Source organism: Sparus aurata, chromosome 8, assembly GCF_900880675.1.
Source record: "Sparus aurata chromosome 8, fSpaAur1.1, whole genome shotgun sequence".
NCBI lineage: Eukaryota > Metazoa > Chordata > Actinopteri > Spariformes > Sparidae > Sparus > Sparus aurata.
The window spans coordinates 29,215,253-29,243,007 of record NC_044194.1 but is presented as its reverse complement, the minus strand read 5'-3'; the positions used below and the strand labels follow the sequence as shown (position 1 = coordinate 29,243,007).

The 27,755-nt window shown below is 40.9% G+C and overlaps 1 protein-coding gene across 1 annotated transcript in view; it reads right to left on the bottom strand.

Annotated features, from left to right (window-relative positions):
* The window catches only part of syt9b (synaptotagmin IXb), a 53,413-nt gene extending 25,942 nt beyond the window's left edge, over positions 1–27,471 (bottom strand). The window contains exons 1-4 of the mRNA XM_030427060.1: positions 26,748–27,471; positions 6,802–6,977; positions 4,036–4,253; positions 3,239–3,779 (exon numbers count right to left, since the gene is read on the bottom strand). Of these exons, the coding sequence (XP_030282920.1) occupies positions 3,239–3,779; positions 4,036–4,253; positions 6,802–6,977; positions 26,748–26,895 (1,083 nt within the window). The 5' untranslated portion in view covers positions 26,896–27,471. The remainder of the gene's footprint in view (positions 1–3,238; positions 3,780–4,035; positions 4,254–6,801; positions 6,978–26,747) is intronic.
* Between the last annotated feature and the right edge of the window lie 284 nt (positions 27,472–27,755).

The window sequence follows — 27,755 nt, the reverse complement described above, 5'->3', positions numbered from 1 at the left end:
ATTTTCTGACCCAATGTCAAATCATAGTGTTTTTATAGTGGTAAATCCATTTGAAGCAGTGCCATCAGCTCTCTGCTGTTACTTGGGCTATATCACTCAACAAATTTGATTATGGACTAGGTTGAAGGTTTATGTGAGGTTATGTGATTTGCTCCGATTTCGGCAAAACCTCAGTCAAGTATCACTACTCTGGTTCGAAAACTTTGCCCTATACACAATGGATCAATACTTTGACATGGTAGAGCTAGCTTAGTAGGTAGGAATACCAAAACACTGAAAATCCTTGGAGAACAAGTGGTACAGAGGTTTCACAGAGGCACACCTCAAACCGAGGGTTATCAGAACACTATTGTCTAAATGTATTTTCCCCTTTTTCTTTATAACAAGCATTAAACAATCACTACCACTTGTCATCTGCCTGGTGGTCCCACATATATCAGGATTGTCACAGTATCAGCATAAGGAAATGTCCACTCATATCTGTTTACAAAACAACACTATCGACGACAACTGATGATGAATGGGGGTCTTAAAGGGTTGTCCCAATTTATGGGGGGATTCCAACAAAAACCTCTTGTAACTCTGTTCTGAGGGCCAAAGGGGGACGTGAAAACAAAGGGGAGGTGAACAAAAATTGGAAATGGGTTCGAACCCTAATAAAGATTACCTCCTCTACTGTTACTGTATAATCAAATCTTTCATGCACTCCTAAAATTCTGTGAGCAGTTGAAGAACAAAACTGACTAAACTCACTTACCCACAATTCAGGCCTACAGATCTCACTCTATACATTCAAATGCAAATCCAATAATTATATATTAGCTTGTTTTCACCAAATCTACTTTTTAGTAGTTCTAATACCAGTAAAAATACAACCTGCCTATAAAACCTGCTCTGAGGCCAAAATTCTTTTCACAAGGACAAATATAGCTGTTTGTATTCCTCCATCCGAGCAGTACAACAAGGAAGAAGAAACATTAATTAAACTAGCAGCTGAGAGTGCTGGCCTCATTTTTTATGTTAATTGTTTAAAGTCGCCAAACCACGTATCCTCGGCCTTGACTCAGTTGTCTACCTGACATGAGCATCTGTTTTTTCAAAATGTATTATGTTAACAAGTACCTTGTGATAAAAGAATTAGACTCAAGGGAATTTGTCTTTTCCCAGGCTGAGTAATGAACTCATAAAAAGACCACAAGATGCTCAATCTCTTAATATATCATCACAAAAAATCATATTGAAGCTCACATACACACAAAACTAAAGGTTGATATAGTTTTAGTTCCTCAGGGGGAGTAAAGCATCATGGTGATCATCAGTAAGAGCTATGGGGAATTGGTGGGTACAAAATAAACTCCCAATGGGTGCTTCAGAGACACACAACTGAATGAAAAACCACCTAATGACTTTAAGTCATACACTGAAACACTCACTCAAGTCATTTCCTGTTGTTTAATAGTGCTGGCTCTGCATAACTACAGAACTCCACAGAATACATATTTGATAAAAGATGGGGCTGCAGATTTGTGGGAACATATGCAATGAGGTTCTAAACTTTGCCGTTCACAATGAAGCAATGCATGCATGTCATAGGGGTGGTAATTTTCTACTGGGAAACCATGGGTCCTGGCTTTCAACACCGATCTAGATACTGCTGCAGAAGAGTACACCCCCTGTAGGCAGTGACCCGCCTTGCGGGACTATGCATCCATCCACACCACTAAAATAATTCAGAAATTAAAGCATCAACTGAACCCCAGAACTACCTAAATCCCACTACAATTGAACATCCATGGGGCATGCTGTACATAGTCCAATCCATGGAGGCCCCACGTCGCAACCCACAGAACTAAAATCAACCACAACATTAAAACCATTGGGACCCATCAGCCACAGCAAATGTTTGATGTTGTAGTTACTTTGGGTCTTGTTGGTTGGCTGTTTCTGTGGTGTAGATGGGTACATTGGCCTGCTTGATGGGGCGAATGCTATCAGGTGATACTGTAGCCATGATGGGGTGTATTGGTCTGCAGCAGTGTTTAGATGGGTGTTACATGTCAAAGAATCCCAGATAAATACCAGGACCCATTTCTAATTCTAATAGAAAAATGCAATTGTAAGGAGATATTCAGTTCACCTGTCAGTGAAATTAATGTTTTGACTGATCAGTGTTAACGTAGTGGAATAACAGTGTGATATTTTACACCAACATGTAGTGGAGATGAAATATAAAGCAGCAGAAAATGGAAATACTCAAATAAAGCACAAATACCTCAAACATACACTTAGGCAAAAGAATTAAGTTGCATTCAGTCACAGATTTAAGTAGGTAAATCCCCCTACATATATGAACCAGTACACTGATGATTGGATCTAATTATCTTCTATGTTAATGTTTGCAAACTTGTTGTCTAAGCCTGTTTTTTTTTTCCCAGTGTACTCCTGTCTTACTAATAATTTCTGCAAATGTTGTTATGTATTGAGGTGACATTCTGCACATAGCATCCATAAACTATCCACTGACACTGTTTGCTAAAAAAAAACAGAAAAAAAGAGTCTCTATCACCGAAGTGAGCTGCAGCAGACAGCAGTCCTCATTCAATGAGACAGGCGAGCCATGAGGAATTCCCTGGCAGGAGGATCCAACTTCCTCACTGAGTTGCTTAGTGTATCAACGCTGTAGATTTATCCAAGTGAATAATCTAAAATAGACAGTGTCTCTGTATCTCTGTCAAACCAACCCCAGTTTTATGTCAGTGTAGATCTGGGTCACTACCCCCACGTGTTTTCTGCTGCTTTCATTAAACATTAACTGTGTCTAAGTATATTTCTATGTCTCTGCCTCTTGAAACCACAGTTGAGTTCCACTTGGGGGGGGAAATGAGAAAAACGTCCGTTAATACATTTCCTTCCATCTGCTGTTTTAACAGGGTTTAACAGGGTCCTTTGCTCTTTGTGATTGTTTGAGCCGACTCTGGCCAGACTGAAGAAAATACATGGGGTATACTGTAGGTTGGTAGGGATACTGCTGGTCCGACAGACCTTCAAATGAATCCAACTACAAACATGCTGCAACTCTCTGGTCAGTTGCTCTCTGTTTCAAACCGTCTATGTTACTGAGTGGAACAAATTCAAAGCTGTACTAAGCAATGAAACATCATTGGTGTGAATAAGAAGAAGAGAGAGAGTCAGAAAGTGATGCAATAAAAAAAAAAAAGGATAAAAGTTGGTAACTCACCGAGGTTACGTATTGTATGTCCCGGCACAGTTTTGTCTCCCGAGGAAAGTCGGCGAGATCCAGGAAGTTGTCCACCACCACTTGGCCAATCAAATCATGGCGAGAGAACCTGTCAAAGTCGTAGACGCTAAAGTGCAGCTTACGACTCGTCAGCTCGGCGTATGCTACAGGAAAGAGAAACACCTCGTCGAACACTGGGTTGAGTGTCTTGCGGTGCACCTTGGTCTGGTGCTTGGTTTTGCGGTCAGGCAGCAGGTAGATCTTGACATAAGGATCGGAGGTCCCTGAGAAGTCCTTGGCAGGAAGGTCCTGGGCCTTGTGGATCTTCACGATCAGCTGCTCAAGGTCAAAGTCAAACTTCAGGATGAAGTTGAGACGCCCGCAGCTGTCAGCACGACGACCGTCTTCTGCGTCCACCGAACGCTGCTTGTAGAGCTCTGGTTTGATTCGGCCCAGACCGGACAGAGACTCCTGGCGCTGGAACTGAGCAGGGTTGAAGTCCGGATTGGACAAGTTCATCTGACGACGGATGGAATTGTGCCTGTAAGATAATGTAAAATGTGGGAATATAAAATTATTCAAACCATTTTCATTGTTCTTTGTTCAGTCTCTGTTGGTGTAAGGCGACTGCTGAAGCAACTGGGTCCCTTAAGTGTGATGTTTTCTGTGCTGTGACCTTCTGATATTGTATCTGTGAACCCTGAGGTCTAGGTGTCTGTGTGACTGTGTGTGTCCATTTGAGCAACCTGCCAACACCAAAAGTTGGACAGTAGCTTAGGGGATTGACGTGTACTGACCGTACAGACGAGGTAGGCTCAGTGATCTGTCTCTGGACCCTGTCCCTGGCCAGAGTGTGAACCTGGTTTTTCTCCACCTTGGTCTGGGTCTCCAGCGGGATGTCAGGTGACGTGTGGCTTATCTTTAGAGCTGACTCTGGGACAGCCACAGCCGAGGGCAGCCCTGAAGGCTCTTTCACACAGCCGTCCTCGCTGTACTCTCTTTCGTCCCCGTCCACCTGTACAGCAGAAATGGGTTTATTTTTAAGATGTTATACGATGATTTCTGAAAGCAGTTCAACTTTTTTAAGAGACTTTTAAGAGAAAAAGTTTCAATGTAGTAACTTTCTGGTGCTGCCACATTCAGAGTAATTAGAATGTGATCAAACATAAAACTGAGCTGTCAAATGAGAACTGAACAGATGCAATAAAATTCTGTGTTGTGTTTAAATGGCAACCAAATGTCAAGCCACTGATATAAAGTGACATGATTGTAGTTGGATGATTTATTAAAGCTAGGGTTGTTGAGTTTGTCTGATGTATTGCTACAGCTGTTAGCAAGCTAGCGAGGCATTTTGTTACATGTGAGTGAGACATGATCCAGTTTGGTATGGTTAGCAATGACAACAATGTTATGCAATCACAGTACATAGTCTTCAGCTGCTTGCTAACTCAGTTGCGCTAAGCATACAGCCCCTGACCCAAAGAATGAGTGAGCAGCAGTAGCAGTGACACACTGTTGTCCAGCTGCTAACCAAGTCATTATAACAAAGCACACAGCCCCTGAACACAAGCACAGGCCCGGAGTAACAGGTGCTATTTTGCTATTATGCTATTTTGCTTGTGTTTCCATTACTGTGGCATTTGGCCAATTTATACAGTTGTTTTTATGGGTTTGTTAGTCTAAAAAGCTAAGAGCGTGTTGAACCAAACAAACTCGCCTTTAATAAATCTCCCAGCTGGGAAACAAGAACTTAGAGTGCGGTCTGTAGCCAGGCAGTGCTCGTTCATGTGTTTTGGAAGAGTGGCTCTGATGGGAAGGGGTTGAATTCTTTTGGTTAGAGACTTGCTTTTGCTGTTTTTTTACTCTCTTTCCAACCCCAGCTTTAAGATATGAATAAAATATGAATATAGGCTTGACAGCTAACCTTTCTGGTTGAATTAATGTAGAAAAGGCAAACACTAGTGTTCAAATTTAATGAACATTTTTTGATGTACTCACTAAAAGTAACATCCTTCTAGGAAGCAAACTGTTAGTGTTAAATGCCTGTGGTAATTGTGGGTCAGCTGTAACATCACCTCAATATGTTGTGAAACTTGCTGGTTTATCTGCTGAGAATTAAATTAGACACTAGACACAACTTTCATATCTGTACTTTGAGTATGAAGCCAGGCACAAGAGGTGATTAGTGTAGCTTAGCTTATCTTAGCTTAGCTTAGCTTATTTTAGCTAAGCAGTGGCAGTCGCTTTACAAAATTGTAATTTGATTGAAATCTTAGAGCATAAGTATCGCATCATATCCTATTAACGTAAGTCTATTTCTTCTATAGTAACCACAAAAAACAGCATATGCTATAAAGTTTACTTTATATAGTACATGCTGCATACGATTAGTATGTTGTCTGTGTTTAGAACAAAAACTATGCTAAAAAATGCATAGTAGTGAAGATGTCTCCATCAAAAAGGACCAAATTCCAAGGCAATAACAGAATGCAATATATCAAATTTACAGGGAGATCGTGGAGCATCCTGGTGGCCTAATGGTTTGAGATGCACACCATATCACTGAAACAAGCTTGGTTAAATTCTTGCCGGAGATCTTTGTTAACTATCTCCTGAATCTGTGTTCTCAAGTTACCTGTGTACATCAGTAGCAGCTGGTGATTATTACAGGTACTGAGGGCTCCTGCCTTCACTAACACACCAGTAATATTGTCTCACTTGGTACTCTAAGCTTTGATTCCAACAGTGGAGGACTGTCATATGCACTCAACAACGGAATCAAAGAGGCAAACACATCCAACAGCTCAGCTTTGTTTCTTTTTTACTTCCAAGTGTTTCTTTCTCAACAGGCAGAAAGTTCCCCTTAAAAACATTATAATCTAGGAATTAAAAAAAGTAAAAAGGAAAAGCTCATCACACTTTCAACATTTAAATTTGCAATAAATGCAGAATGTTCATTAATTCCCACTTTTCATTAACATGGTTGAACACTTGGCTGTATTGGTTGTGATATTCTGCTTTTGTGCTCAATGCTTGATGGCGGCCTGTTTGACACATCTGTCCCGCCAAAGCTTCCCATCTGGCCCATGGAATATTACTGAATCAGCTACAAATCTGTCCCAGTGTCTGTGATTAACCAATTTTGTTTGTCATATTCTGAAGTGATATTACAATGTTCATTTATAATTCTAAATAATTATTGATTAAGTTTCATGGTTGCCACTAATCTGTATCTCTGTTGTATAAACTCTAATAAATGGAAAAATAGAAAATAAATATGGAACAAAAAAGAAAAATACACTCAGGACTATAACCTTAAAGCTGATTTTTGTATGAAAAGTTGAACTCTAACAATGCTCAGGGACGGCGGCCGACCCATCCTACAATCCCAAAGCATCAGTTTTTGACAAGTTGGGAATGAGACTCAAAACTAAACTTCTCTTACCAACAGCAACCTCAAGTATCTATGCTATGTTTACATCAAGAAAATCTGAGTCATTCAACAAACTACAGGAAGCTTACTGCACCACATCATCCACTTTGAAGCATCTCTTTCTACTTACCTCTGTGAGGACGGGCTGCTGGTCTCCTCCCAGGAAGTGCGCCCCCTTGAGGACATCTGGGAAGAAACGGCCACTCAGTGGCACCCAGCACAACTTCCATGAGACAAAGAGGGAGACGCTGAAGAGCGCCAGACCACAGGTGGTCACCAGCAGGGACAACAGGCTCACCGATACATCTACAGGCAGAAGAGAGAGAGAGCGACTCATTGAACAGTGAACACAGCTCTGCCAGCCAAAAACGCTGGCACAAACAAAACTGGCCCATGGGGACGACAGACTGTGTTTATTCAGAATATTAAACGGAAAGGAAAAACTATTACATTTCCCCACTGCAGGCAAAAGTTAAAGAAAAGGATTTTCTCTGAAGGATTATTCAAATATATGATTAGTTGATGAATGATGAGGGGCTAAAATGCAACACAGTCACACAAAAAGAAAATCAAAACAGCCTCACAACCAAAGACACACTCACTGGAGACCAACAGGGACTTGGCTGGCTATGAATTCACGTTTTCATGTGCAGTAGTTTGGCAGAATAATTGTGTGATTGTCCATTGGTGTTTTTTATTTCAGAAAAATCATGTCATTTTTCTCCTCGTCACAAGCTTGTAAGTACTGCAAGGGCAGTGAAGAAAAGGAGAAATAACAGTTCAAGGTCCAGTAGACCTCTAAGCAGTTTGGGTTTTCATATCTGAACGCTTCAACTCCAGTAACTCTCCCTTTATGCGTGTCTCACAGTATGTTGTATACATGGTGACTGCATATGATCAGATCTGCTGGGCAGACCTCTAGGTTTAGTGTGCCATCACTTTTTCAGCCTGTCTGCTTTCACTTTTCCTGAATAAAGCCCATGCTCTTACACTGAAGCATAACTCTAACTATACACATTTAGACACACAAGATGGATTGCTCCCCTGTCTTTCACTATATTGTACATGGTTGAGGGTGACTAATGATTGAATGTGTGAACATAAATGTAATAACAGAAGGAATGGAAGGTGAATCACAGCAGAGCCAATGTGCAGAGAGCAAATATCTCTTTGACTCCACAGGGGCAAATAAACAGGGAGAGAGACAGCTTTAACCAGATCTGCTCTGTATTAGCCAATACTGCCAGTCCACTTTCTTACAAAATATACACATAATATAGAAATTGAATTAAAGATTTAAATATTTCATGTTTGTATTACTAGGAAAACATCTTTCAGGGTAAACAGCCATCAGTGGGCAGCAGCAGAGCAAACCGACTTGAAATGCTAAACGAATCAGAGATGTGGGCAGAGATCAGGAGGTCAGGATTTAAGGCTGACTGACAAAGAAACATACACTAGCTACTGCTTGAAGTATATGTTCCAGGATGTAAACAGAGACAGGAAGAGGGATCGATGCACGCATAAATTAGGCATTTCTTCACTTTCAGAGAAAAAACGTTACAAAAGAAAACTGTCTCCGTATCTTTATCCGCCGCTCATCGTTTTGAGTAAGACTCACCAAAATAAAGAATGTCTGAATTGATTTTGAGCCACCAGACAGAAGGCCCCACAGATTCCACTGGAGGTACAATGGGAGCCAGATGAAGTCATTGATTGTGTGATTGAAACTAAACTTTGGTGAACGGTTATGTAACAGCCTCAATGCGGCGGTCACACAAAGTGAAAAACACAGTTTTGTATTTGTGCAAACGTATGAAAAACAAAATAAGGTGTCGCTGAACTACATGAGTATTGAGACATCAGTGCAAAAAATGTGAATTAAATCCATCTAATCAAATTTAAATTAAATATAGAGTGAAATATAATGTAAAAAGAGGCGTGAACACTTTCCAAAGCCACTGAATACTGGTGTGATTGTTTCATTCTGCTCATAATTTATGCTATACAACGGTGAAGATATGCCACATGAAAGCCACCTAGGTCAAGTCAAGGTATAGAACATGTAATTAAACAGCACAATGACAGGAGATTACATATTCTGAATGGTCTCCATAGCAACAACTATCCCTGGCTTTTCAAGTGAAGCAGGTGGCTGTGAACATCCAGAGAACTTCTGAGAGAGGTTTACACATTTCAATAAGGATATTATGGTAAAGATTTAATTATAGAATCTGTTAGTTTGCAAGTATGGAAGGTCAAGCTTGAAACATGAAATGCAACTGATACATTGGTACAGAAGTTGCTGGAGCGTTTATATTCAGGACTAGCTCCTTCTCCTCACATCGTGTGAGTAGTACTGCTCCTTGCTGTTTCACCAGGTTTTTAGATGTGATGAGATTTGCACCATTTAACAACTCCCTCTGATAAAATTTGGGGCCATTTATTGGGCAGATTCAAGTTCATAAACCTTGTAGATGTGGTCCTCAATAAAGACTGTCAAAGAATAGTGCGCCAGTTTGTTCATCTAAAAATGTGATCATGATTAATTGGCCATGAGGAGGCAGCTGAACATGCTAAAAACACAGCAATCGAATATTATTACATTATATTGCAAGCTCTGACGCAGGATTTCCATTTTGGATGGGCCAAAGTAAGTGGTTTTCCTCTTTTGATGGTTTCCAGTCTCAAACTTTCTATTGTGTTTGTCAGAACACTGACATTTTTAAGGTGTCTCATTTGAATGATCATTTGTTGCAGGGTGGCAGAGACAGAGATGACTGACCGCCGGGTGAGCTATTAACAAGAAACAGAGCAGCAGATTGGCAATTCATCAGCTTGTCTAGACAGAAATGGTCCATATACTTTCAAGTTAATATAGAGACAATCAAGTGAGGCAGAAATCATCAGCTCTACCACCTGTCTTGCCTATGTGTTTCCATATTCTTACAGTCTCAATGTGAAATGCATTTGCAGTTGTGAATAAGGTACTAGCTGCCTTAACATGGAACCTAATATTCCACTAATAATCATTTAAAAGTCCAAAGGCTCCACATAAACGCCTCATCAAACTAAACAGACGGGTGGTCCAAACCCTTTCAACTGATTAAAATAAAAATTGTCCCATGTAAACTATATGATCTCATTGTTTTCCGCTGCATTCTTTATGTGCATGCCCACCGCAAATGTGTAGTGACACACATTTCACTGGAGGGAGTTCTCAAAAGTGACCTGACATGCTGTTTTTGTTCTTACGTTCTGAGAAATACTGTGTGGACAGGACCTTGGTCTGTCCGGTTGAGGCTTGATGGGCAGTGTGCAGTGGATTTTTGAGAACATTTTAGCCTAAAACCTCTAAAACAATATCAATTAGAGCAGAGTTTGATGGCTCAAAACCCAAAACAACAGCTGAAAGGTACTAAAACAGTCCGCAGAGCTAAGGACAATATTTCACTGTGAGTTCCTTAATACTTTATATTTTTGATAACAGGTTAATTTGTATAAATAAACACATTGTGCTATATTTAATAGGACAAAAAAATTGGCAACACTTAAGGAGAACTTCGGTCGATTTAAACATGCAGCTTCATTGCTCAAGCTACCCTTGACTTGCCAGTACCGAAGACGCGAAAACATTTGGTCCAGCCATTACAGAGCTCCGTGAACGGAGACTTAGCATTGAACGCTAACAGCATGGGGTCAGAACTTTACACTGTGTTTTAAGCGTCTTAACATGCTCCACATCTCACACCAAAAGTTATGCAACATCAGCAGACACCTTACAACACAGCACTGTAGCGTGTATGACTCACAATGAAAAAAAAATTGGTTAAAACAGTGTGTTTGTGCAAGGAGCTACTTACCTGTTTGTTGACATCCGCGTCTTCCGGTAGCTAGACCAAACTAGTATATCCACCAAGTGTGCACTTAACAGGCTTAACAGGCTATTGTAAGGCTAATGGCTCATGACAGGCTGTAACATGGACATGTACATTATGAAAAGAAACACGAAAATGCTGAAATACGTTTCCGTCTCCGCCAGTGAGGGAGTAAGCGCACGCTCGACGGATTGACTAGTTTGGTCTAGCTACCGGAAGACACGGATGTCAACAAACAGGTAAGTAGCTCCTTGCACAAACACACTGTTATAACTACTTTATTATTCATTTTGAGTCATACACTCTACAGTGCTGTGTGCTAAGGTGTCTGCTGATGTTGCATAACTTTTGGTGTGAGATGTGGAGCATGTTAAGACGCTTAAAACACAGTGTAAAGTTCTGACCCCATGCTGTTAGCGTTCAATGCTAAATCTCCGTTCACGGAGCTCTGTAATGGTTTCACCAAATGTGTTTGCGTCTTCGGTACTGGCAAGTCAAGGGTAGCTTGAGCAATGAAGCTGCATGTTTAAATCGACCGAAGTTCTCCTTTAAATAAGTCTGAATATGTTTGCGATGCACTGCGTTTTAGAGTATGCTCATCAAAATTAAGGCACAGTCAGCACTATAATTTGTCAAAGGAGGGAGGAAGAACACAGCCGGCCCTCCGGTGTGCAGCTCGGCACCGGGCACCAGCTGGGATGAACTGAAAGAATGGGAGGGATGAAATACAGTGTGTCCCAACACAGTGTAGGGCCTGTGTTCTCAGCTGGCACAAAAAGGAGAGCGCGCAGAATTTTTTAACCATGCTCGGGCTTCGATGTGCCAAATAGTTCATGCATTCGTTTTATGAAAAACGGAAATATTTTACCATCAAAATTCCGCTTTTTTGTTTCAAAATGAAATTATAGCTCAGGATATCAAGCATTTCTCCTCATGTAAACTGTTTTCTGTCCAGGCCTAAGCTCTTCTCTTTCAAACTGCTCTACTCCCTTAAATATTTGAGTTATTTCTTTTTTTAAAAAACACTTGGGCCTTGGTTGACACTTTCCGCTTTTAAAATGAATGAAACAGGCCAGACAACCCTGTGGCTTCATTCAATTACCTTTGTTCAAGCCTTTTCTAAAGCCACAGGGTGTCTCCGCTTTTCAAGTCCCCTTGTGGGGTGCAATCAAGGCACCAAAGCCTAAACCCTGTACAGCTGGTGGCAGTTAATTGGATTCAGGAGCTCAAGTAATCAATAAGCCCCCTTCCTCACTAAAGGAAGTCGACAATTATAATTAAAAAAGGTTAGAGAGGTTTTGATGAGTATAATTAGCAGCAGCAGAGTTGCTGGAGTTTATGTCAATATGCAAGAACATACTTGATACAAGTATAATGTGTCTTGTACTTATTGAGGTATTATGGATGGCTTACATCAAAGCCTTACTGGTCAAGAGGGCAAATAATTCCTCTACCGAGTTGTCATTTGGCACATTTGGCACAAAAAACATGCCTGTATACTATAATCACAATTTAGTAAGCACTCTTGCCTCTACTTACATACAAACACATTCAACAAATGTGTACTTATTATACTGCGAAGGGTCAATTTTAGTGCTGCCACTGATTCTTATGAATGAACTTTGCCACTACTTAGCAGAGTGCATTGAGCTGCCGTAAGAAAGTTACTTGTTTGAGTAATTTGCAGTTTTTTAGCCTTCCAAACCAAAAACACAAGGGTAATATGGTAGTGAATGGATTTAACACTGAGTTTGTAGCTATAAACATTAGCCAAGCTACCTATCAAGCTATCAGCCAACCCTGCCACCCTGAGTTTCCACTCGTGTAATCTCCAGTGTCTCCCCGTGGTATGTTTTTTTTGGTTCCTTGCTTAATCTTCCTACTTTGCTCTCATGATTTCTGGTTTGGACTTTGCTTTTGATTCTTACTTTACTCTTGGTTTGTAATTTGTGATAGTTTGTAAATTGTGATATTTTGTTTGTGTGTTACTTTGTATTTAGATATTTTTGCACTTGTATTTCTTTTTTCAGCTTTAGTTATTAAAGCTCGCTTTTTGTTTCTTATTACTGCGTCCCATGTGTTGGCTGCATTTGGGTCCACCCCTTCCCTTGTGAGCGTAAAACACTTTGTACAGGTTGGTCTTGGGTTTTATGGTTCTCAACTTCAGGACCAGACGGCTTCAGCCTGGTTCAGTTCTGATAGGGATAAATAATGGACCAGTTTCAGGCCAGAATTCTAGTCCTCAACCTCAAAGTTTTACCTTTCAAACATACACATTTTATCATCTTGTGAGGATGCTGCAGCTTTTTAGCGAGACAGCATGAATTTAGCCATCAGGTGCATTTTTAAGATCCTTGTTAGAGTATTGTTCTCATTTGATATAAATCAGCTGTAAATATTAAAGTCAACTGGAGAACGTGTTTTTAACCACTCGTGAAGCTAACACTAGCTTGGTCGGCTATTGTGAGTAGCTAAGGTTAAAAACAAAAATCTCCTAGCGACAGGCGAGAAAGAAGTGAGTAGCTGCTTTTGTCTACATCTGTCTAAAACCAAGGTTATATTCACAGTGAATTCTGCAATGATAGTATCTTTGGAGTCTGACTGCAGTAAATTAGATACAAGAACAGTACTGAACAAGCTGTTCTCACAAGTGCTTTCATTAAAATATGATAAAGAACATAAAAATCATAGAGAATCAGAATCCATTCAGGGCTCTGAAGAGCTTGGTTGGACACAGAATGTTTGACCACCAGGAAGCACTTCAGTGACAGGGATCAGAGTCAGGTTTTTCATTGTCTAACAATACAAACGGATTTTCCTGATAGAAGCCTTGGCAGAGGCATTCTCCTGCCTCTGAAGTGGATCAAGCTTAAAACCCAAACGTGAACAGACACACAGATGGCTGCTTTTATTGATTTGGACTAAATCTCTCTTGATGGGGCATTGTGTAAATCAACAACACTCTCCAGGTTGGATGATTATTCAGCTATGATGATGAGGCCTACTTGTATTGAACCACAGAATGGTAGCAAGTGAAGCAGAAATGGAGCCAACAGCACTTACTATCAAAATTAAACTTTCAAAAAGCTTTGCAATGTTTAATCTGGCATGTCCTCGGGCATGGAGGCTATGTTTTTGTTTGTTTCAGTTTGTTTCAGTCAATTTGTCTTTTGTCCACAGGATTACAGAAAAAAGCTTTTATTGTATCCAGTTTTATTTTGAAGTTCTGTCCTCATATGCCATGTTTTGCTTTTCATTTCCTCCCTTTGTCTGTTTTCCTGCCCTTTTCATTCCTCACCTGTTACCTATTAGTTAATCACCACTTTTGTGTTTAAGTCCTCCCCTCTTTCTTTGTCAGTCGTTCTGTTCTGTTCTAATAGTCTCCCTGTTCCATCTTCCCGTTCCAGCTATTGGTTCCTTGTGGTATTTTTCTGGTTTGTATTTTGCCTTTTGCTTTTGTTTCTTGGATTTCTTATTCTGTGAGTTCTGCCCTCGTGTTTCTACATGCGTAGGATTTTGATTTTCAGCGTATTGTTATTCTTTGTTAAGTCATTGTCTGCCTTTTTGTATCTGTGTTTGAGTCCTCTTTGAGTACACCCAACAGTCTGCATTTTATGAAACTTGAAGGGAGGATGAAGGATGGGCCAAAGAGGAACCCATTATATTCTGGAGCCAATCCTTATCACAGGGTGGATTCACATTATTTTTTTTACTTTAGTTAAATGCCAGACATCTTAAGATCCAGTAGACAGTGACTAAACATAGCCAAATGCAATGACTCTGTATCACAATGTACGTTCACAGGTAACGGTAATCATCTAGGGTAGCTGACACGTACATACAGAGAGCAGACATTAGCACCGGACACTGGTTTAATGGGCAAACCAGTACAACTGTAACAATGTTTTTTTCTCTCAAAATAAGGTGTGGCTATGGAAACATCAATACACAAATATCATGCAAGTGATTATAATTTTTAAAAATGTATATATAAAAACATTTGACTCTTCTCTATTCCTTATGAACAGTATTTTTTAACTACTTTTGATAACAAGCGGCCATTTCATGATGTTGTTTCAGTCTAAGTAGCCTCAGAAATAACTACATGATAATTATAATGATCTACTGATTAGTGGACTAATGGCATTTGTAGAGGTCTGGTACTTATTTCACACATGCAGACATTCTTCTTCCTACAGGCGTGAGGACAGTTTTCATGCAGGAATAAGGATTTATGCCTTAACCTTTCAAATGTGTGTGTATCCATCTGTCTTGTGCAAGTGTTTATTCTCTACTTTGTGTGCAGTGTCTACCAGTTTAGAGCTGTTTAACCCTCTAAACTAGCCTAACATATGCCATTTCCCTCCCTTAGTCAAATACAATATCAATATTAAATCAATATCAAAAGTAATCCAGTGATTGTTGTCTGCAAAGCACACAAACAACTCTAAACTAAATTAATGAAGGTTAGTACTCATAAGTAGATGAAACTAATGAACTTGAAAAAAATAATGATTTTTCCAGAAAGATGATTTTGTTGCTGTAAACATCTGCAGTAATACTGGCAGCACCCTTTCTCACCCTCCCCACTTTAAAGACTAATAATGCAACAAGCCTTTTCCATAGTGTGGTTTGTCTGTTCTGAGCTACTGTCGATAACATTGAGAGGTAACACGGACAATTCTTAATTTTAGGTGATTCTAAACTAGAGCTGCGATGATCAATCGATTAATTGATTATTTACCAATTCATTCATTTTTGGCTGTCAGCTATTAAATGAATTGCCAACTATTCAATGCTCTTAGTTATGAACAAGAACTGATAAGAGATTGGATTTTTGGCCTTCCTGTATGTGAGCTGCAATTTTTATTCAGCATACAGGAGCACTCCAAGACAAATCTCCAATCCTGCCAATAGAGACTACTAAATCCCCCCAAATCCTCCATACTGGACCCTTAAAGACCAGCTTGTAATGACCGTGATGAAGCACACATACACAGTTGTTTTGTTGTGATTGTCCCTTGACCTCTTGTCATGTTTTAAGCTGTGATGTTGTGTGTATCAACACAGTCAGTGAATACGATGTCAGATTACTGATTGCGGAATCATTTTATGTCATGTGGTCTCCCACTCTCTCTGTCACCACCCTGCCTCCATTTTCATCACGGTGAAAATGCTCTCTCCCGGTTCTGCAGATTGATGTTCAAGGAGTTTGAATCCTAATGTGACATTTTAAAACTGTCCCAAATATATACCAGCTGCGACCATGTGGCTGCTGTTGTTTTCAACTTGAGTCTGGTTTTCAATTTTTTGGCATCGAAAAACACTGAAATCTTGACAGATGTGCACTTGCTTTCTGAACATTAGTCTTGGAGTTTCGCTTCACCCTAAAGCAAAACTCCACGACTCCAATTTAAAAAACAGCTAAATCTGAAGCCCCAACATTAGATTAAACCACTTAAAACGTTCGAGTTCTACACTCAGCCCACTGTGACCTACAAGGGGTTAAAAGATGTGAGAACTGACGAGGAGCAATCACTGAAATCAATTCAAAACTCGCGGTGGCCAGTGGAGAAACTTCATAGTCTGAGCAGCATGCTGATTGCAGTGACTGGTTATCAGTCACTATCAAACACAGATATTAAAAGTGACCAGAGGAAAGTGTGTGTGATTCAAAGTCTGATCAAGAAACACAAGACAACTTCATTTTAAATGGAAGCAATAAGCAGCAATCTAGACAACAACGGTGATCAGGGAGAATATGAGCAGTGAGAGAAACCAAAAACTGGTGATGGCATCAGTATATTTACCGGGCTGTAACTAAAAACCAGTCAATCTAGGCTTTGTCAGGGCAGTCAGTGAATGCTAAAGGCTCTGGTCAGTGCGGTGTGTCCGGCACTGTTGGAACATGACAGCCCTTGTTTTTGGCATTATGGCCCATTCTGTGAGTCGATTCGACAGCGGCTCGTCTGTGAAAGAAAAGCCCACAGAGCCTGTCACTGTAGAATCCATGTTTTCACCCCTTTAGTGTACCCAGAGGAAATGAAAATTGGAAAATAGATCTCAGTAGTGTCTCATTCATTTCTCCTAGACAACTATGAGATTTATGTGAAACCAAAGTGAGGCTGTGGCTGATTTCTCCTGTTTCTCAATTGTTTCTCCTGAGAAACAGGTGCAGAAAATCTCAACTTGGGCTCCCTGTAAGTTTCAAAGGAGATCTCATCAAGCTCTCAGTGAAGTTTCAGAATGTCTCCCCAGTGCCGGAAAGGAGCGAGGTTTAAGCAGTAAAGTCTCAAGTCTCACCTATTGCTCCTAAGGAATTTTAGGAGAAACAAATGAGAAATGTTTGAGACCAAAAAAGACTACAACGAGACTGAAATGAGAACTCTCATTGAGCTCCTTTACGGCTACATAGCCATAAAGGAGCAAGCTTTGAGCAGTAAAATTTTCCTCTCGTTCAAGCGCAGCTTCTTGGCCGAGAAGGTGCGATGCAAAAGTCAGCCAGTACTTTGATATCACTATGGTGTGTAGGGGGCTTTACCTGATGGAGAGGGCTTATAAAGTGGCTATGCTTATAGCAAAGGACTACAGCAAAAGGTGGGGGGAAAAGCCAGCTTATCTTAAAGTGAAACTCTCGCCAAAAAGCAACCAAGGCTTTTTTTGTGAGTGTATACGTTCGTTTTCGGGCAAGCTTATTTTCAATGGAGTTCAGGGGCACTCTTACGCTACCATCAAAATCACTATTTTTAAAACACTACGAAGGCACGACACAACATGAAACTTTGCTGGTAGTATCACCAGGGTCTCTACACATGAACACAAACGTTAGCAGTAGCATCTCCGGCTCGCCGCCGTCATGGCTGACAAAAAGTGTCGATCCCCAAATGCCATGTGCAATTTCACTCCATGTACAGATCTGTGCAAAAACTTTACGACTTTGTGATTCAAAGACTAGCAAACACATAAAATTTAATGATGCACCCATCCCCCATCCCATCTAGAAGCTGTCGCCACGAACATTTCGGTAGAATATAACCAAAAGTGCACTACCTCCACTCTTTCTGCAGCCACTTGTACAGCTCTTGGACTCATCGTGAAGTCGTCATGGACTTCTCGGTAATCCTTCTTTCTTAAGGTCTCGATCGGCGTATTACCAACTGATTAAGGATATCCCTACTGCACCGGAGCGGCAGTCTGTGGAAAGTTTCTGGAATGTTACTTTTCATCTTCTTCCCACATCCAGGAAAAGCACAAACACGAAACATCTTGATTTACGCTGTGACAACTTAGGTGTCTCCTCTCGGTCTTCTTCGCTGTTGTGCTGTGTCTGTGTCACTCAGGTCACCAATAGCATACTGTCTTCTAGCAACAACTGTCCACGCAAGATGTCACGTGACTTCTCCGGTATTGTTTCTTATATGAGGCTCCTTTTTCAACTTTAAGGTCAATATTGTTATTTGCTAACGACAAAACAATGAATTATCCGTGCATTCATATGGAACTAAGCTTGAGGAGCAGTCCAGCTTTACTCTCCTTCCTGTTAAATCGCACTCGGGATCGACACTTTTTGTCTGCCAAAACGGCGGTACGCCGAAGATACAGCTTCTGAAATGAGTTGTTCAAAAACCTTCTTTTTAGTAAACTCTGTGTGCACAAACAATGTTCTCATTGCTTGTGTTCATGTGTAGAGACCCTGGTGATACTACCAGCAAAGTGTCATGTTGTGTCGAGACTTAGCGAATAGCGATTTTGATGCTAGCGTAAGAGTGCCTGTAGCACTCCATTGAAAATGAGCTTGCCCGAAAACGAAACTACAGAAAATCTTAAAAGTGCCTCTTTCGTCATAATTATGCTTTTACACAAAGGTTCGAATCGTATACATTCACAAAAAAAGCCTAGGTTGCCTTTTGGCGAGAGTTTCACTTTAAGATAAGCTGGCTTTTCCCCCCACCTTTTGCTGTGGTCCTTTGCTATTAGCATAGCCACTTTATAAGCCCTCTCCATCAGGTAAAGCCCCCTACACACCATAGTGATATCAAAGAACTGGCTGACTTTTGCGTCGCACCATCTCGGCAAAGAAGCTGCGCTTGAACAAACAACAAAGACTACAGCTGGCGACCATCGAGCTTGTGAAAGGAAATTCCTCTCTGCTGATGTGTAAACCATTGCTATGATTAAGCAGCATCTTTTTAATCTTAAAAGTGCCTCTTTCGTCGTAATTATGCTTTTACACAAAGGTTTGACTCATATACATTCACAAATAAAGCCTCGGTTGCTTTTTGGGGAGAGTTTCACTTTAAGGAAGACCTCTGACCCAAGCATATAAAATAGGAGGGTCGTTTTCCAAAATATGGGGCAGTCAATAGTGGTTTAAAATCACCAGAATATGCTCAACTAATAATAGGGACATAGCCACAAAAACATACCTAGAGTAAATTAACATAGTTGTGCAGGATCTTGTCACCTGATTTCCAGAAAAAATGACTCTTATATTAACATGTTTTCTTTGATTGTCTTGAAAAACTTGAATATGATTTTCAGCTTCAAGTAACTGCGGCAATAACAGTACACATCCATTACTTGCAACTGATGCTAAATGGACTGGCATGACCAATTTGCCCAAGGATTCATCAGCACGCAGTCAGGGGATCTGGGGATCGCACCACCAATCTTACAATAAGTGGGCTACCTGCTATACCTTCTGGGCCACAGCAGCCTCAAACTGGCCGGGGCAAAATTAAATCAACTTCAGCCATGCAGAGATATGTTAACAACATGTCAGGCTAAACAGATAAAGGAAAACAAAACAGCATTTCAGCCTGATAATCAGGATACCCCCATGATATAGAAAAACAACCATATCACCAGAAGTGTTGGACAATTCTGCTAAACCCAGGATAACATGGAGTGCCAGTGCTGTTCTATGCCAAATGCTAATGTTCTAGAAACATCAGGAAGAGAGAGCATGGCTAAATAAATTATGGAGAAGCAACTAGGGATATAAAGTAGGGTTAGGGAAATACTGTGATTTAAAAAACAAAAAAAAACAAATGGTGGTTTAATAGGTTGCATTAACAGCAGCATTAACAAACCCACACCCTTACTTTACTGTATGCCTTTCTATAACCATAAGCCTATATTGGTGCTGCATGGACATCCACAAATCATGTGCTGCAGATTTGTCCAGTATGAACTCCTAGGGATGCTGGGAGGTATAAACAAAGACTACCACACGAGCTGCTCTCTGCTTCCTTTTGTTATAGTACTTACTTTTTATGCTATACGTCATAATGATGATCATGAACACTATCATTACCGACTTCAGGCAGTTAGGAACATACCAATCTGGCACACTTTATCGTTGGTTTTATTTTTGTTATCCAGCGCAGTATCATCTCTGTTGCTGCGACCATGAGAGGTGATGAGTGGATACGGAGGTCCCTGTGCCTCTGAGGAAGGTTCATTACAGGCCCATCATATCCTCTGTTAGGACGATGATCGGAGACACACAACATACTCACAATGATGCCAATTCATTCCTATATTATCCAGCACTCCTACACAGATAATAACCTCCAATGAATCCACTGCACTGGTGTAAACACCACAGCTGAATGGTTGATTCATTCATTATTTTTCATTTTTATTTTTCCATCCCACACATCAGCTTTGTATATCCATTTATGACTACAGACAACCAAATCACTCACAGAGATGTACACCACCAATGTGAGCGCCACTTTTAATGATTTTTAGCCACGTTAACTGTGTGGCTCTTGGGATGACAATTAGAGGTTGTCAGTCGGTCAATGTACCACTGTGGTCCAACCTGATACATCTACAACCTGTGAATGGATTGCTATTAAATTCACACGTTCACGTTCCCCTTTTAATTTGGCTGATACCAAGGTTCATGACCAAGCTGACATTCCAATTAGCCTTAGCTCTATTTTTAGCACAGCTAAGGCTATAGGTCTGGTGGTAATTTACTAATATTAGAATTCTAACACACTAAATGTGAACATGATAGTACTTTAATCATTGTGAGCATGTTTGCATGCTGATGTTAGCATTTTGCTCAATGCAGAGGAGGAGCAGGGGTGGCTTTAGAGTATAATCTTGTTTCCCTTTGAAACGCCATCATGTAAACTGTAGTCTGTGGTGGTCAAACCAAAAACATGGCCACTTGACAAACCTGAAACAACCAATTTCATCATTTAATGATATATAATGTATTAATTCTGCATTAAAATGTCAAAAAATTGCCAGAACTTTGTTAATAAATTGTTGTGTATGTAATGTTGTGTACTTACATGATCCTAAATGTTCCCAACAATACTTAAACCCAGAGAATTCACAAGTTTACTGAAATCAACAATTAATTTGGTCACTTGGCGCTACTTCCAGTATAGGGAGGTAAGCAAACAAGACTAAATTTATGCTGAATAAAACTTTCAAACGTCACGTTAGCTATATTTTCATCTGCAATGGTGGTTTATTCAATGGTGCGTTCACATCCAGCGAGTTTGTCGTGAGTTTGACGACGAGATAATTTGCGCTTGTGTACTCCCGTTAATTCACCCTTAACAGCCAGAGTACTTTACTGTACATAAGCAGTAAGCTAGTGTTTAAAATTATTAGAATTTTAAATTTAGCACTCACCAAAAACTCCAGTTATCCCCCTCTCCCCTCTGTTAAAGTACCTGAATTAATTTCCCCTAAAGCCCCAGTCAGCAGTCAACATTTCAGAACAAGAAACGCCCGGAGGTCACCTTCGTGGATCACTGCTGCAGTTTGGTTGATAAACAGGAGTGAAGATGAATCCACTTTTTAATCCAAAAATGTTCATCTCTGAGCTCTCCTCCCATGGATAAATGGTTCCAGGTCAGAGCATAATTGAACTTATGTTGGGTGGTTATTCTGCCAGAGGGTCGGGATCTGCACCCAAATCTCTCCTCCACTCACAGATCTGGCAAGTTCTGGGAAGATTAGCAACAGCTGTGCCGCGCCACACCATCCAAGCCGACCCTCCAACTACAACACTCTGCAAATATCATTTAGTGACATTTTGTTCTGTTCCCTAGCAGCATAACTCACATATTGTGCATATCAATATCATAGTAAAAAGCAAATATATGGACACCACATTCCTCGAACACCTCTTTATATTCACAAGATGATGCAACCAGGTTAAAACAAGTATTCAGAGCAGATTAAGCATAGAGAGCCTATGATTATGACCAATTTATTGTTTTCTGCAGAGTCGAATGCCTGCTCTTGACAGAAAGCGGGCCTCGGGCCACAGACATCTCATTAAACTCCTCTATGTACTACAGCCTTTCCTCTAGGGAGCCCAGCACTGAGTACAGTTCAATAAGCTGCAACAGCCAAGTCAGCAGTGGGTCAATAAGAGACAATAGCTTAGGTGAAAGGGCATGGGAGTGTGGGTCTTAGGGGAAGCATGGGGATAATGTCCTGGAAACGACTTTTACAGTGGTGTGTTGGGAAAAAAATGGACAAGCTGTGCATGGATGAACCTGGAGTAATTCAATTTGTTGTAGTGGATTCAACAGAGTGTTGTGGACAGGTGGATTTCAAATTAAGAGAAGTGAAGAAAAGATGAGAGCCATTAACTTTATTGAGCTCATTTAAGAATATCACTTGAGGCTCAACGATATCTAAACCAAATATCCAATGCTATGTTGCCTGGCAACGAAACCTCCAAAATGCAATCAAGGGTGTAATGAAACCTAACCTATTTCCCCCAACATTTAATCAATCCGTCGTCTTAGAGACCAAGAAATGAACGTGCGTTCTCCGTCTTAACTTTCCAATGGATCATTGTTCCCACGACTATGTCTTGTATCACTTTCGAGCGTAAGAATATGAAACCATCATGTTCCGTTCAGAGGCGGGCGATGTCGTAATGAGTCTCTGAATGCTGTCAGCTGAGAGTTTGAGCACAAGAAGGTGAGACAAGGTAGGAAAATTGTATTTTCTCTTGTAATAAAGCTTTGCAAGCAGTTTCCGATTGCACCAGCCATTCTTAAGTTCAAACTGTACATTGTATGTGTGAAAATGTATGCGTCATTTAATATAAATGTGTTACACCACACTCTCATGTATTGTATGTATTGTAAGGATGTAAGCTGGGTAAATATTTCACTGGATCGACTCAAAGTTGAATAAGCACTACTAACTATAAAAAACTTACTAAATTTACTACTTACTAAACTTACTAACTAAATAATAATTATCCATGTGCAATCCTGACTTGGGACACTGTAAAGCATAGATAACAGACAACAGTTCACAATGTGTTCAAAGGTCCATGAATTATCATCCAAATGATAATACTACTACCTGTTTACCTTTGGGAAGGTTCCAAACAGGTGTTTTTTGAGCATTCCACAACTTTTCCAGTCTTTTGATGCTGGCATCACATTTAGAATAAGCAAATACTGTATAAACATTTTTGTGTAACTGTTATTTCCTTATGAATATCTCACTAACATACCTAAAATAGTTATAGTCTTAAAAAGGATTAGAAAATTGTCACTGGTTCTTTGAGCCTTACATTGTTGTTTTGAAGTTATGTTACACCACATGAAACTACATTTGCTTCCTGTTTACTTGGTTAATTACATTTGATTGGACAGAGAAACTGATTGCAGTGATTTAGGGATTACCTTAAAGTCTTTGCAAGAGAGGACATTCCCGAAAGATGAATGGTTCAGCCTTGACTAAGTGAATAACTAGCAAGTAATTACTATAAACATTGCATGAAAATTGAAAACGGGCTTACCAATAGCTGGCGCAACCCGATCACTATAATAACTAGCTAATATCTGACTCTGGAGTGACTAATAAAGCTTAAAACTGCCAGCTTCATGTTGGCCCTTTAAGAGTTCTCCAACTGTCCACTGTCACCTGTGTGTTGTGGAGCAGTTTGTCTTGGTCATCAGGTGACTTTCTTCTTTTGCACATCATATTGACATACACTTTAAATGGGAGCCATGAGATAGTCAGGCGTCTTTGACTTAGACGAGCCAGTGATTCAACATCCTCTTGGATTGGTGACCAAATGTTTAGCGAGTCAGTACAACGTCACTGAACCCAGTGGTCACAATACTACAGTTTGACACAGCACTTCAATCTAAATTGAAAACACCTGGAGAAACAATGGGGCTAAGAGAGAAGCTCTTGCATGACATTACCACAGTTTTGCATTCCAGTAGCAGAAATCAAGAAAGGCATAACTATCACTGACTAATATCACTGATGTAAACTGGTGTATGTATGTGTGAAAACACATATCTGTCAAATGTATGCATTATTATAAAAAAAGTCAGTTGGTCTCACAGGTAGAGTTTAAGTGTGGGTGGGACTCAAAATGAGGCCAACTGAGGAGCAGGATGCCCTTTCAAAAAATAAGGTACAGAATAACGTACACACAAAGTGCCCTCCAGAGAATGGACTGCAGGTAACAGGATAAGCTTTTATCCAGGAAGTCAGTGCTTTCAGTCGGCACTGAGGTGAATTAAGTGCAATAATCTACATGCGTAGACAGTAACATTCAAATTAGGATGTAGTGCGCTCATTTCAACTTGACTGATAATTGATTTTGATTGATTAAAGATCTTCATGTATTTGCTTTTCCCAATCCAGAAGAGAGACCTTTCCTTTTCCTTTTTTTTTTTTTTTTTATCTGTGTGGCAGGGCTGCCTCTCGCAGACTGCACGACCCTGCTCGGATGACAATGTGCACAGAAGACTGGTTAAGTCTGGTTGCCACAAGTGCAACAAGTCTTTTGCGTGTACTGCAGAAACACAGGTGATCTTTCCAGACATCTGGTGAGAGTGCATCACACACATCCAGGCGGAGAAATGCACAGACGGCCGAGCTCACATCTTATCTCTACATTTCCCCATTCACCTCAGGTATATTATGTGCGACAGCAGACTAGAGCCCACATGAATAATACTGACATGTGTTAATGATTAAAAGTCACCATTAGCATGCTGACTGTTAAGCTATACAGGTGCGTTCATAAATTCCTTCAAAAGCATTCATCCAGAAAATTCACAGGTCCAGTTTCAGAGCACTCCCAGCATCCTCTGTAGGGAGGACGTTTTCAGTCATAATCAAACTGAAGAGGCCACTAAGTAAATAAGAGGTCAAATAAAAATGATGAATATCTACACTAATACGAATAATCAGGCTGTCATTTAACTTAAAAGGAAAAGGGTTCAAATTTAAAATATAAAATAATAATTAAAGCAAGTACAACAAAACTGTAAAATTTAAAATGTAAACACCCTGAAAGTAAGTAGCATGACTTATAAAGATGATATTGCAATCAAAAGAGGAAATAAGACAAGGCAAACATCAAACATGAGACTCAAAGTGGGAAGCAGGAAAAGCAAATTAAAATAGTTAAAAGCCTACGGAGGGGACCTAAATTTGTTTTGTTCCGCATTTGAAGTCTGACATCAGTAGATCTCTGATATCTTTGAAATGTTAAGAAACTTCTTTTAAGGCTACAGCTGTCATGGCAATGAGTAGTAAGGAAAAAAATTGTCACGTATGGAGCGCTTGATTTTCAAATCAGAGGAGACATCATTCCCTTCATTATTGTGTAATGCATTATATTGCGAACACACACAGCATAATGATGCCCATTTTCACTGGCACAAACAAATACTTAATTCAATTAAGCTTTGTCAAGTAATGTTGTAGTGTGTAGTGTGTGTGTGTGTGTGTGTGTGTGTGTGTGTGTGTGCGTGCGCGCGCAAGTGCATGTGCATCTGCGCGTGTGTGCATTTAGAGCAGTCTAATACAAGAGGAAGTGGGTCACAGCTCCTCAGGGGAACCACAATGGTAGCTTGAACTTCCTCTTCATCATACATGTTTAATGATGGATTGTAACATGTTTAAAGGCAGTGGCCCGGCTGCAAACAACAACCAGCATACATGTAAACACTCCTCACACACACACACACACACACACACACACACACACACACGCATACACTCAGAGGAGAGAGGGAAGTGAGTTCACAAAAATGCATGGTGGGATGCATAATGTACATCACACATGCATGGGAATTATCTTCTGATATCCTGCATGCTCTGATATGTATGTGCACACACGCTGCACTGAACGTGTTATCATGGTGAAGATGATTGGTTTGGTGGAGCACTCCCTGAAGAACACAACTGCGATATTCGCACTCGTTTTCTGATACCATCCCTATGTGCTAATAGACCTCCTTGGGATTCTTGTGGTAAAAATGTAATACCATTTTTACAGTGCACAGAGAGGGCTTTTTTAGAAGTTTCAGGGTGTACCAGAATGTGTGTCGAACTGGTTCCTTTTCACCAAACTGCTCCTGACTGATCAGAGTCCTGTTCCTAATGCCAGTATTCGAGAAATCCAAGCCAACCGCTGCAGGCTGGGAGTCTAAAATAACTGGATAAGATCGCTGCTCTTCTTTGTTTTTTCTCGACCCTCGTCTGCAAAGTGCTGGGAGCTATGGGGAATATCGGGTGGGGCATCTTCGCTCTCTCCCTGAGAAAAGAGAAACCCAACCAACACTCGCACTGCTCAGCTCAGGAGGAGGAGGATGGATGGAAGGATGCTGTGGTGGACTTGCATACAAACACACACACACACACACACACACACACACCGTAAATGTCTTTGTATGCTGGTGCTAATGGATGCAAGCAACAAGTTCACAGATCACACTCTTTCTTGCATTTAGTCAACTGAGACTTTGTGGCACTTTGTGTTTGCATCGAAGCAGGTTTCTCTCCTATTTTCAGACTGACCACAAAGAAAATCTTATTTTAATGCACACAAGAGGCCCCTGAAGCAGAGGTGGCTGGTAAAAGTGACATTTGGTGCTTAAATACAGGCTGTCAAGTTCAACATTTTTTTTTCATATTGCTGCTTTTGCAGGACGTTTGTAAGTTTAAAAGAAGTTGTGCAGGGAATAAAAGGAGATTAGAGTCAGGCTGAATTCCTCAAATAGAAATCATGCCTGATCAAGCCCCCCCCGTGAAGAAATACAACGATGTATTTTTACCATAAAATCCATTCATTTCATTTTATTTTAAAGACAGCTGCAGATTCTTCAGCCCGATAATAAAAACTCTACTTTAAACTCTCTGGGAGAAGGCTGTGGAGGCTGACCTGAGTCCGTGTAACGCGGTCTGGCCAAGTCCCTGAAGTAGTAGATGAAATCCAGGCAGTTGGCGTCCTGCACCTCTCCCTTGGAGCACAGGTCGGAGAGCAGTTCCAGCGCCTTTCGACAAATCTCATCCTCTCTTTCTGCAGGCATTGCCCACCAGCATCCTTCTGACTGGTCGGCCACTCCGGCTGATCCTCCACCAGCTCCTGTCACACGCACGGACGCACGCACACGCACGCTCACAGCCTCCACCAGCGCAAAGACGCACGGCTACACCCCTGGATAGGTCCGGTGCGCTCGACGCATCCGCGAAATTCGCCGAAATCCGGGCTGACTGGAGTTGAGGTGGATTTTTTAGTAACAGCTGGAGGTTTTAGGAGAAGTTTTCATCGGTTTTAAAAAAAATCCTGCTTTGCATGGTTTTGTTGTTGGAAGTGAAAATGACGCCTCCACTCCAGCGCGCAGCTCTCATCTCTCGCTTTCCTCCTCCTCTTGTTCTTTCCTCTCCTTCAGTTTTCTCTCTCTCCCTCTCTGTCTCTCTATCTCTCTCTCTCCCTTTCTTTCTTTCCTTCTTTACTCCTCCTCTATCTCCTGTCCACAGCTCCGCGGTGCTGCTCTCAACTGAGCCTCCAGGCTTCAGCAGCGCAAGTCAGGATCCCTGAATGAATGCGCGGCTTTCACTGCGCTCAGTTATGTTTTCTCAATGCACTGGGATGCAGAGAGACAGAGAGGAAGCTCTGCCTCCATCAACACCCCCCCTCCCCCCCCCCCCCAATCACCCTGCTATGCTAGCAGCAGTCTTGCCGCCTCACAGTGAAGTCTTCTGAGGAAAGGCCAGTAGAGACTTGTGTGTGCCTCTTCCTGCAAATGTCACGAAATCCCTCACTGATGCCCCTCTTCTCCTTTGTCTAATGAGAAAAGTCAGGTTTTATTCCTCTCACCGACTAAATACATGAGTAATGAAGCAATATCCCCATGAGCTCCTGGGGAGCGGATGTTTAAATCTAGGT